This window comes from Thunnus thynnus, chromosome 11 (assembly GCF_963924715.1).
Source record: "Thunnus thynnus chromosome 11, fThuThy2.1, whole genome shotgun sequence".
In the NCBI taxonomy this organism is placed as follows: Eukaryota; Metazoa; Chordata; class Actinopteri; order Scombriformes; family Scombridae; genus Thunnus; species Thunnus thynnus.
The window spans coordinates 10,323,675-10,336,437 of NC_089527.1; the positions used below are offsets into that span (position 1 = coordinate 10,323,675).

At 38.0% G+C, this 12,763-nt stretch overlaps 1 protein-coding gene across 1 annotated transcript in view; it reads right to left on the reverse strand.

Annotated features, from left to right (window-relative positions):
- Positions 1-12,763, reverse strand: part of pth2ra (parathyroid hormone 2 receptor a) — a 62,925-nt gene that overhangs the window by 24,821 nt on the left and 25,341 nt on the right. The window contains exons 7-8 of the mRNA XM_067603138.1: positions 10,268-10,328; positions 4,123-4,189 (exon numbers count right to left, since the gene is read on the reverse strand). Of these exons, the coding sequence (XP_067459239.1) occupies positions 4,123-4,189; positions 10,268-10,328 (128 nt within the window). The remainder of the gene's footprint in view (positions 1-4,122; positions 4,190-10,267; positions 10,329-12,763) is intronic.

A 12,763-nucleotide genomic window follows, 5' to 3' on the forward strand; every position in this document is an offset into this window, starting at 1 on the left:
GGCGGCCCACCAGGCCTGAGTTAAACCCCCCTGCCAGTTGAAAATCTCTTATTCCACCAGTAATACGGTGATGACCATAACCAAAGGATGCATATAAAAGGCAGATACTTGAGGACAATGACCTGAGGTTTGGCCCATAGCGCTGGCACACTGTATTCGTATTGTGCCAGTACAGGAAGAAGGAAGCACGACATGCAGATCTTCAGTCATCCAGGTCATAGGATATCAAGAATCACTGACTCAAAGATACACTATTTGATCTTTTAGTTTTGAGAACGTTTTACCACTCCCCCAAGTGGCTTTAATAGTTGGAGTCGGTGTCAGAGCAGACATAAAATCTCCTGTCTACAATGAAAGGAGCAAAAAAAAAAAGGTTGTTGCTCTATAGTAGGTCAAGTGCAAACAGTGAGGTCAACAGGCAGGAAGTAGTTTGTAACCATGCAGCCATTCTGTAAAAACTGTTTGGCACCAGTATAAATCACTTCAAGACATTAAAAGCTGACTGCTTAATAATGGGAAAGAGAATCACATGTCTCAATTCCCTTCATTATACATGCTTGAGTACAGTTCTACAAATTCTGAACTTTATTATCGCGGCAGGCACCCTCAGCTCCTTTTCCCTCACTGAAGAACATGGCAAACTAAACCGAAGCTCCTAAAGGGATAACCAGTTTACCTCGAAATTCGATTGATAGAATACTTTTTATATGGTCAAAATTACTTGTGGGGTTTCTGTTTTAGTTTAACTTAATCTTAATTAAACACCAATGATATTCAATGTCAACAGCGAGTAACTCCAAGACTAGAGCTGTCAAGTAAGCGCTGAGCTACACTAGCATGGCAAGTGAAATACAGCATGCCAAACAAACAGATCCCACAGTCACCCCGTTGATGGAGAATGAGAAAAGCGAGACAAAAGTTATGTCTGCCATGCAAGCTTCTTTTGGAAAAGAAATTGTCCAGGTTAGAAAACTACTAACAGTTCTGCAGGCCAATATCGAACAAATCAAGGACGTTAATGCAGGGCTCCAAAAAGATGTAGACGGCATAAAAGGCTAGAAGCTGAAAGTCGGATCTAACAGCTAGAATATGAAAATGTCAGCCTTCGTCAAAAAGCTGATAAGAAAACTAGAAAATATGAGGAGCTACAACGAGTGCACCAGAGCCCCGAACCAATGCCTGATGAAAGCCGCCCTCCCAGGCCTATCATCATCAGCTTCTTGAGCAACTTGGAGCGGGAAAAGAGTGCTGCTAGCCACGAGGAGAAAACATAGAAGTGGACAGGATGTCGCATGGGGACGTTGCATACCGTCTTTCTTCCCAGATAAGACGAGATAATTGGCAGAGAAGAGGAATAAGTTTACGGAGGTGAGGAAGAAGTTGCATGCCCTGGATATATGCTTCACCATGGCATACCCAGAAGAATTGTGCTTCACTTCACATAATGGCCAATGTAAAGTGGTTTCTGAACAAAGAGACCACTGAATCCCCGGCGAATAAACTGAACTAGTATGGAAAACATGCTCAGTAAATGTGGACATTTGAAATACTGAACTAATGGTAGAGATTAACCATGAACTGGATTTAGTTTTTCTTTCTGCTTTCTTTTATTTGTGAGAAATGGATCCACAAAAGGACACAGAGGAGCTGCACTATTATTTTTGTTGAGAGAACTGATTTGCTTTATAATAATTCATTTAGAAAGAAAATTGACATGGACCACATCTCTCATTTGTACTGAAATTGACAGACAGGGACTCTGGCAGACAAGCCTCTGTTTTCCCGTTCTGCTTCGAGGAGTGAGTAGGATTTATTGTTTGTTTGTTTGTTTGTTTGGAATTACTGTTAAGGTTTGTGCAGAATGTTCCATCCATAATATTTTTGTTTGGTTTGGCAGTCGGATACCACCCTGAGAAGCTTACTAATAAATGGGTTGTCTGGGCTAATTTTCTCATATTCTAGTAGAGTAGAGTAGAGTATACAAGATACCAGGTTATGGTTAACTTTATATGGTTCAAATATTACATATTGAATGGGAAAAGGCAGAGGATCAGCTTTAAGAAGCCATGTACTCTTAGGGAAAGGGGCAATCCCAAATGTGAAAATATATACTCTGTCTTTTGAAGTTAGCTATGCAGCGGGCAGGATTGGATTCCCACTTGGATTGGATAAAAATAGAGAAGTCTATGACGGCTCCTTTCAAACCTAGACAGGCCCTTTCACGGATAAGACATATAGATGGAGAAAGAAACCCCATATTAAGGCATTCCCAGCGGGTGTGGTGTGGAGGTGCATAAATGATGTGGAAATGTCAATACAGACAAGTTTATCTTCCATATGTAATAACTCTCAAATCTGGATGGGGAAACGTTCATTTAGTTGAGATAATTGGCAGGGGAGTGGTATATGTGTGATTAATGATTTATATAGAGATGCAACATTTAAAACATACCAGGAGCTAGTTGACCGGTTTAACTTTCTGGAAATGCCTCTAATTATGGAGCAGTATAGGGACTGTGTTCAAACTTAACAGGAGTTTAGAGGAATCTAATATACACAGTACCTCAGTGTACAAAAAATCATAAATACGCATGGTGAGAAGTGTAAGAATCTAAGGTTAATTTGGCAAAGGGACTTGGGGAGTTTGGCCACTAGAGATATTAGAAGCAAATTTACTCATTACAAAGTTCTACATAGATACTATTAAACTCCTCTGAAGTTATTTAGGATGAGCCTGATACAAGATAGAAAGTGTTGTAACTGTAAAGAGGCAATTGGCACATTGTTATGTGTTATATGGGAATGCTCTGTTGTTCTTCCCTTTTTGGAAGGCAGTGCTGGCGAAACTTAAAGTATGGATAGAACAGCCCTTATCAGACTGTCCTCAGTTACTGTTTATGTTCTTGGTGATAAAACACTTTTACCACAGGGTGTCACCAAAGTATAGTTTGGATTAATACTGACAGGTTTCATTATTGCAGCAAGACTTGTTTTGCGGAACACCAGAGCTCATTGAATGGGTTAAATTTATGACTGAAACTGCTTCCTTTGAATACACAGTAGCTGGGATGTGAGAAAATCAATGTGTAAAATGTAAAATGTTTTAGGTGCTGTAATTGACTGTTCTTCTGTTTTGTTTTGGTTTTGTGTGTGTCTGTAGGTGTGTGTTTTTCTTTTTTTGTATGTATGTGTGTGTTTTCTTTTTCTTTTTCATATTGCTCGGTTTTGTTTTGCCTCTCTTGTGTATGTTTGCAAAAGTTGATTTGTGTAATACTGATAACATAAGATTTTTGAGTCATATGAGTCATATGTACTGCATGTAGAATGACTGACTGAAAAGAAATTTAATAAAAAATTAAATGACAAATAATGAGAAAGAATAACTTATGTTTGCTGACAAATAACTTGTCAGCAAACATAAATCATGGATGGCAAGACTGATTTAGGCTCTTTTTTAAAAAATATTACCTCTTAGAAGCATATAAGGATATGCAAGGTACATGTATTGATTTTTTCACAAGGTCAAAGATCCCCTCCAGACATGTTTTATGATAGATAAAAATATTCTGCTTCAATAATAATTTATATGTAATTTTTCCACAAAAAATATATTATTACCTTGTTAAAATCCTTTAAATTACATCAAATCCTTCTTGCTCATTGAAAAATCCAGAATCTATGAAATATTTTATACTTCAAAGATTCAACTGCTGGACACAAGATGTCTCCTACTTCACTGTAAAGTTCAAGTTTCCACATCACTCTTGTGTAAGTTGCATACAGAACCACAATCATCACAAAACATGTTCACAGGTGCACACCTTAAACTCAGATACAAGGTGAGCAAAGAGAAACTTTCCACATACATCATTTTGCACAGTGAAGCTCAAACATTCAAGTGAAGTAATAATATAGCAAAACACATTTTTACCTGGTGGAGGACTTTTTAAAAAAAGGTTTTATACCATAACTCGCATGCACAGACAGACACACACACACACACACACACACACAAAAGGCCCCCAAATTGGGATGTCTGTCCCTGCTCTTAGCAGCTCCTCAAGCTACATCAACACTAATCGATAGTTAATATCAAACTCACTCACAGTCTCACACTCTTACCCCGATGGCTGTCAGGATGGGAACCTGATAGATCCACTTAATGTTACCAGCACTTAACTCCCAACACCTGCAGTTGAGACAAGAATTTAAAGCAGAGGAGACAAAAAGATGATGTTAAGAAAGCAAGATATAATGGAAGACAGAAGGAAGAAGTAGCTGGGTGATATTAACTGGAAGGGCACAGACAGACTGAGTAGGCACCAAATAAATGATTAAGTTCAGTGTGAAAAAGAAATAGTTAGAAATTGCATTTTTGTTAGAAATGATTAATTAATGTAAGATTTGTGATACAAATCAAAGTAATGATTTCAGAGAGGATACCACAAGCAACAGAGACAGAATCTTAATTGGAAAACAGACAAAGAGAGACAGAGATAAAGAGAAATTAAAGCCAGAGGACAAGTAAACACCTATGTCACACACTGCTGGTGAATATGCTCTGCTGTGTGTGCGAGAGACAAAGAATATTTGTCTGACATGTAGTCGCATATGCCCACTTTTGAGTGATTGCTGGATTTCTACTTCTAGTTCATGTCTGAGTGATGTTGTGCTGATTCGTGTTTCTGCTGGTAAACATTTGACATTAAAGGAGCCGTCTGTCTCCTTGTGTGTTTGACAGACAGGCCAAAGTAAGTGATTCATAAAGAGTTCAACAGCCTCGTCGGGTGTGTGCTTGTCACACTACAGAGAATGTGTAAGTGTATCAGTGAATTTGTTAACCAGCTGGGAAGTTTCTTTACTCTTTTGCAGTCTGATTTGTGGTCTTGTGGCGTCAGTGGAAATTATGATGTAATATTAGTAATGAAGAAAACCATGGCAATAAATTACATGAAAATAGCATCCTTTTGCTTAGTTGCTTACCTTCTAATGTGGAGTTTTATGATCTTTCCAATGTATGCTTGCTATGTTATTTGACATTTACTTGGAGGCAGGGTTGTATTTTTTACAGTGACAAAAGGGGTGACAGACGAGAAATGAATAAGAGCTGAGGGAGACAGCAAAGGGAAGTAGCTCTTTGAAAACCTGGTTTCAAAGCAGCAGCCAGACAACAGATGAATCATTACTGAAGTATCTAACATCCACCGAATATGGTATGTCTCCATATCTCTGGCATGGGGCATGAGGCATGGGGGCAATACAGTGTGGGAGTGCCCTTTTTTTTTTTTTGCAAAATATCGAGCCACTGCCCCTCTAAATGTCTGTGTATGTCCCTTCTCTGCTCCACTCCTCTGGCCATTCCTCCTCATTTACATTCTGAAGCCGAAAGATACATAGCAAATGCAAAAGGGAAGAAGGAAAACAAAAAAAAAAGCCTAAAAAGAGCCAAAAAAATCTATACAGTATATGTTTTGCAGCTTATTTTCAGTCTTTTGAAGTTGTTTTTTCTCTTCAGGTCATTTTCTGTTTTTTTCATTATAGATGTTTCATCCATTTCCTATGGAATTATATTCTAAATATAACATTTTTCTTAGTGTTCAGTTAATTTTCTTTTTCCAAACTACTATTTTGTGACATAACTGCAACTCAAAAACTGTCTTTTCTATTTCCTAGTCTTTTAATGGCTTGCATTTTCCTTGTAGTACAGCAAAATTACTTCACTTCCTTTTTTTTCTACTCTTGTACGTGGATTGCCCTCCATACCTTCAAAAAATGAAACAGGTGGAAAATGTTAATCTTCCTGTAGATAAAGGTGAAACTAACATACATGGGTTCATTTTGTCTGTGTTACTGTAAAAATATGAAGGATTTTTTTTTTAACACAGAAAACTTCAAAGAAAACCTTACATCACTACACAAACATATAGCTTTCCACAGAGCAGTTGTTTCAGGGTTTCGGCAATTATGCGAATAGGATTATGCAGTTTTATCACAAATTGAGCAGACTTCAAACCTGGCGACATGTGCACTTTGCATGTTATGTATGCGTTCATGTGGGGGAAGTGGCATGAAAGTCAAGAGTATCACCTCTAACCACAGCCTTAATAACTACCACAGAGTTCATAGTAGCAACTACAATAAAACTGAACACAAGTTTTATAAATGTACTTGTTATTGCAGCGCTGTTGTACTTTGTCAACAGCACTGCCTTTGTTGTTCACTGCACACAGATTTTCCATTTTTTAGGTCACTGAGTAAATTGAATTCTGCTGTACTGCCAGGAGAATAGCAGCAGTACACTGTTTCCCATATTCAGGGCTTTTACGGTTGTTTACAGAACAAATACCTTAATTCACCTAAGCCCTGTGATGGTGTGTTTTGTGTACAAACAGGTCTTCATACACCAGGGCATGGTCCTGAGTATCAAATAAATAATATGCCTTGTCATTGACGCAGGCTGTGCTGGGTAAAATATAACTACTACCACATGTACTGTATATAAAAAAGAGATGTAGAAAATAATCCTGTTAGATTATATTGCTGATGTCACCACTTCCTTTCACCACAAGTACATGGAAAGACCTAACAGGATACAAATTCATTAAATTTATCTCCAAAACTATTGGAAAAGCTCATTTCTATACCTGAGTATTCTGGTCATGTTTGCTGGTGGGTCTAAACCGACAGTCAGGAGGTGGGGAAACACCTCTGAACAGGTCAAAGGGTCACCGCCTACCCAGAACTTTTTGCTGTAAGGCAACAGCATTGACTTACAGTGAATTTGGGAGTTTCAAGGAAAGCTACAGTATGGTTCAGTTTTATACATTAGTTATGGACATGTGTGTTCATTTATAGTGGTAGCCTAAATACTGCTGAAAATTACTGGCCATCCCCTGTTATCTCCTTATTCAATTTATTAAATTACACTTTACAAAAGGCTCAGAATATCTTTGCTTTTTGAGGAAAGGCCTCTCGGGAGGGTATGTAGACAACTTTGTTTTAAATCAGAGCGGCTTTTAGAATACATTCCCTGATACTATTTGACTGTTGAATGGTAAACCTTTGACACTTTATGTTGTTTTTAGTGGCACTTATGGTCCTTTCAACATTTATTTATGGTATTTATTTTGAATATGTCTGTTTACATGATAGTGTATGCTGTGTTGAAAGTTGCACTGTATGTTCTGTTTGCACTGTGAGCTAAGTTTGAAACAACTTTTATAGTAATGCCAATAAATTTAACTCAACACAGTGTACTAACCCAAGCGTAATGTGATTTGCACAAATATGTATTAGGACCAACTTTTGTGGAAAGGCAAGTATGCCAATACGCATTGGTGTGTTGTTAATGTATTAGCCCATATTTATTAGACTTTTTATTTTTAACCCTCCACTTGAGTGCCTGGAATTGGATTTTTTATGTGACACCCCACCCATGGATGAGGGCATATTTTTACCTCTTTAAAATGATCTTTTCTTCCCCACAAGAGCACCAGTGCTTGTGGTGGACATCAGAGTCCTGGGGCACAACGATTTAGCATAAATGGAAATTGAATGAAGCAATCAACTGTTCACACAGATGAAAAATATAATTTAGAATTTAGTTGTCATTTTGCTGATGGCTCTGGCTCCGGAGGGACTTTTCTTTTTAGAGTAAGAGATTGAATGCAGAGATGAGCATTGTCTTACGCATTAACAAGTGTGTTGCAGTACATTTCTGCAGATGCATAATGAGGCCTCCCAAAATTTGAAGCCCAACAAATAGGCAACTACTTTTTGAAGCGGAAGCAGTACGTCTTTGTCAGCCCTTGATGAACATTTTGCTATTTAGTCCAAAGTAATCTGTTCAGAAGTCCAACCCAAATACAGTTCTCAAGGCTTAAGATAATTTAGCATATCACTTCAGCTGCCCCAGATTTTGCAACTCTTTTGTTGTTTGTATTGTGACCTTTGTGGAGAGTCAGCACAGCGGGTTTTGTTCAGTCTTTGAACCAAACAATAAATGTTATTAACAGTTACTGAGAGGCAGAGGGAGGTCATATGTGGCAGGGAATACCATTATATCTGAATTTATGAAAATCACCACTCAACGCAGGGGTGAAGACCTCTGATGATTTTCATGCAAATGGAGTCGGACCTTTTCAATGGTACAAATATAATATAGTAGTATAACATACAACATAGTAGATTGCTATTGTCCAGTAGAAATCCTGAACTGCATCTATAACATTACCTTTTATGTTTCTGAAATACACAGTGTAGCCTAAAGTATGTGTACTTTGGGTCTGGGACTGTTTGTCATAGTTTAGGCAAGGCTCATTACTTCCACTTGAGGGAAATCTTAATGCTACAGCACACGATGATACCTCAGACAATACTGTGCTTCCAGATTTGTAGCAATAGTATGGGGAAGGCCATTTTCTGTTTCAACATGACAATGCAGCAAGTCCTCCAAATTGTATGACAAAATATGTTGTTAGTCCATTTGCTCCAGGACCAACACAATACAAACGTTTTCAACAAATAAGAACTTAAAAGCACTGCATCATGGTTTGGGTTAAAATGACTACTTCCTTAAGGTTAGGATACCCTTGTTTACATGGTTACAATAATAACCACAAGGTTAAGGTTAGAGGACGATTGTGGCCACGGTTTTTAAAAAACAGAATTGACTTGTGGTTGGAAATGTGAAATGGCACAGCAATCTCTTGTATTAAAGTGTGATGATTTGTTTACCCATTCATCCACCCCAACCTCCTCCCAGAAGGTAAACACACTCGCTGGCCATTTTATTAGGTACACCTTGGTAGCACTGGTTTGGACACCCTCTTGCCTTCAGAACTGCCTTTATTCTTTGTGGCATAGATTCAACAAGGTGCTGGAAACATTCCTCAGAGATTTGATCCATATTGACATTATAGCATCACGCAGTTGCTGCAGATTTGTTTGCTACACATCCATGATGTGAATCTCCTGTTCTACCACATCCCAAAGGTGCTCTATTGGATTGAGATCTGGTGACTGTGGAGGCCATCTGAATACAGTGAACTCATTGTCATGTTCAAGAAACCAGTTTGAGATGATTTGAGCTTTATGACATGGTGCGTTATCCTGCTGGAATTCGCCATTAGAAGATGGGTACACTGTGGTCATAAAGGGATGGACATGGTCAGCAACAATACTCTGGTAAGCTGTAGGCTGTGATGACCCTACCATCTAAATGTTGCAGCAGAAATGGAGACTCATCAGACCAGGCAACATTTTTCCAATCTTCTATTGTCCAATTTTGGTGTGCAAATTGTAGCCATAGTTTCCTGTTCTTAGCTAACAGGATTGGCACCCGGTGCAGTCTTCTGCTGCTGTAGCCCATCTGCTTCAAGGTTTGACATGTTGTGCATTCAGAGATGCTCCTCTACATACCTCAGTTGTAACAAGTGGTTATTTGAGTTACTGTTGACTTTCTATCAGCTCGAATCAGTAGACCAGTAGATCAGCAGTTTCTGAAATACTCAGATCAGCCTGTCTGGCATCAACAACCATGCCACATTCAAAGTCACTTAAATCACCTTTCTTCCCCAGTCTGATGCTTGGTTTGAACCTCAGCAAATCATCTTGACCATGTCTACATGCCTAAATTGCTGCCATATGATTGGCTGATTTGATATTTGTGTTAACGAGTACTTGAACACGTGTACCTAATAAAGTGGCCAGTTAGTGTATATGTTTTTTCGGGGGACTTGCATAAACAACTGATCCTGTAATTTTTCTTGAACGGTCTCAAACAAAGCCAGCATAAAGAAATGGTCTTCTTCTTCTTCTGAGTTTGGTGGTTAAGAGCCCTGACCTCAACCCTACCCAACACCTTTGGGATGAATTGTATGAAACTAAATATATTATCACCCAGAATCAGTGGTGGCTGAAAGGGAGGAAATCTCTGCATCTAGATTACAAAATTTTCACAGATGAATGGTGGTTGTGTGTATATATATACATACATACATACATAAACATTTATTCAGATTTTTCTTGCACAAGAGATGCATGCATATTTAATTGGATTTCACAAAGGATTGAAATGTCACTGCAATTAAGCACTGATTAACTTCTTGAAATTCTTCTTTTGTCTCCCTTTTCATGCTTATTTTCGAGCTCATTTATACTTGTTCATCTTTTTTAATATTGGTTCCCTTTTAAATCGTGGTTTCTTTTAACTTTATTGATGTAAAAGAAGACCAGTAAATAAACATACTGTGACTTGCACTCTCACCTTGCATCTGCTAGCGTTGCCCTGACGATCCCCCACACTGCCACAAAAAGAGCCGGAACACCTGAAAGTGCACAAAACAAACAATGAGCTTAGCTGTCCCGATGATGTTGTAACACTCTTTGTGTTGTTTACCTGATATATGGTGCAGGTCATATTCACATTCCCCTATTCCCACATCATATTAAGAAAGTAAAGACACATGAACCGTTTTCATGGGCAGCATCTTTCAAAGAACCAGACTTTCTTTGGACACATTATTTAACTCCCTTAAGGACTGTACAAGAATTACTGGAGTGGGCAGAGGGGATAAAACTTTTGTTTTACTTTTTAAAATGACGAAACAGTCTTTGGATCCTTGACTTAGAAAAAGGCTGTGACACCCTCCCTCCCAGTACATCTCAAAATAATATGACAGTATTGATTTAACATTAATCAAACATTAATAACTAAAAGAGGCAAAGAGTAAATAATTGATGACATACCACAATTCAAGCATTTATATTAACAATAAAGTTTATTTATATAACACTGCTAAAGATCGGTGACTTAAAAGGGAAAGCATGAAAAGAAAAAAAAGACTAATACACATATATACAGTATTTAAACATACATTCCCACACAGCATTAAAAAACAATTTAGCCAAAAAACATCTTGCCTTCAGTCCTCCCTTAGGAACAGCCAAGAAGTTCCCGCCTGAGGACCGCAGACAGGTCAATAGGGGGAAAGTAACTCAGAGATGTAATCTGGGGCCAGGCAATGAAGTGGTACAAACATAATGAGAAGGACCTTAAAATCAATTCTAAAATGAACAGCCAGCCAGTGTAGGATACTAAAAGGGGAACAATATGATTTTTCTTGGTCTGTGTTGATTCGTCTGGTTGCTGCATTTTGTACAATTTGGAGTATGTGAATTGATTCATGATTTACACCAGTTAAGAGACCATTGCAGCAGGCAAGAGGAAATTTATGATGCTCAAAATTTAATTAATTCTTGTGATGTTCCTGAGATGGTAGATTGGACTACTTTATTGATATGTATTTCAAAGTTGAAGCTAGAGTCAAACATCAGACCGAGGTCCAAGAAGATGTTTGCAGAGTGGACCAAGTGATGACTGGATTTGTGGATGCAGAAGGTCAGAGCCAAAGATAAGAATTCCTATTTAATCAGAATTTAATTGAAGAAAGTTCACTGACATCTAATCTTCTATATCTGCTAAACTGTTTCTAAAAGTGGAATTGTCAGACTTCACTGGTTTACACATCTGTGTCATCCACATAAAAGTGTGACAGAATGTCATGCCTGTCTGTTGTTATCAAGTGAGACAAAGTGAAACATCGCACTCAACCAAAAGACTCAAACAAGTGAGAACACAACTGGTCAGAACACATAAATCAACATAAATACTACTGGTTAGTTGATCTAGTGAACTTTAGTTGATTGTGATAGGAAAATTAAGACCTGACACAGAGAAACGATTGTTATTGTATCCTCTGCATATTTTTATCACTCATGATGCATGATGTCTGACCATATGACATGGCATATGACACATGTAAAAACAACCAAAATCATTGTTTTATTTGTGAGCCCACACACCAATCCTAACTCTAACCCTAACCGTAATCCACATCACAGGTTAACGCATTAATCATCCAGATACGCCAATGTCCTATTCCCTAGCATTGACACACATCAATTCTCCACACCTGCTCCCAAGATCAGCACATTCCACCTTTACTGTATATTTCTTCTGTCACACCTGCTCTGCCAGCATATGAACAAAACCAGCATTCACAATTACTACCATATCACACAAAGACTAACCATATAAAAGAGCTGCTATGCTTTCTAAAGCCATTATGAAGCATTCACACTTACTGCCATACCACACAAAGAATAACCATACAAAAGAGCTGCTGTGCTTTCTAAAGCTATTATGAAGTCAAGAAACAAAACCTTCTCAAGAAACTTTCTACTGCACCATTAATTTCTTTAAATTTAGTGAGCAACTGTTGATTCCTCTTTGATTCCATTAATATTAATATTTATAAAAGAATTTTTCACCAGCATAGATTTAATCAGTCTTTATGTACTGGTGTGCACATATAGCAAACCTGCTACCAGACAAAGTCTGCACTGCATGTTCTTTGGATCAATTTTGAAATTGTTGAGGCTGCATTTAGGTCTTGGAACAATCTACTACACACTTTTAAAATCCACAGCATATGGTACCCTTGGGCAATTTTAGAAATAAGCTTCCAAATGGTATTATGGATAAAATTGTACCAGAGCAAAATTAAACCTCTCTCATCTCTGGGTGGAAAAAAAAAGGCCTCATGAAGAAATGCTGTATCTGCGAGAGCCAAGAAGATAGTGTAATCTACTATGACATCTATTGAGAGAGACTTCATGTATTACAATCCAGAAATTAAGAGAGCCAGACATTAATTTTTTATCCACAATCATCCCCTCTAACATGAACAATACAAACACG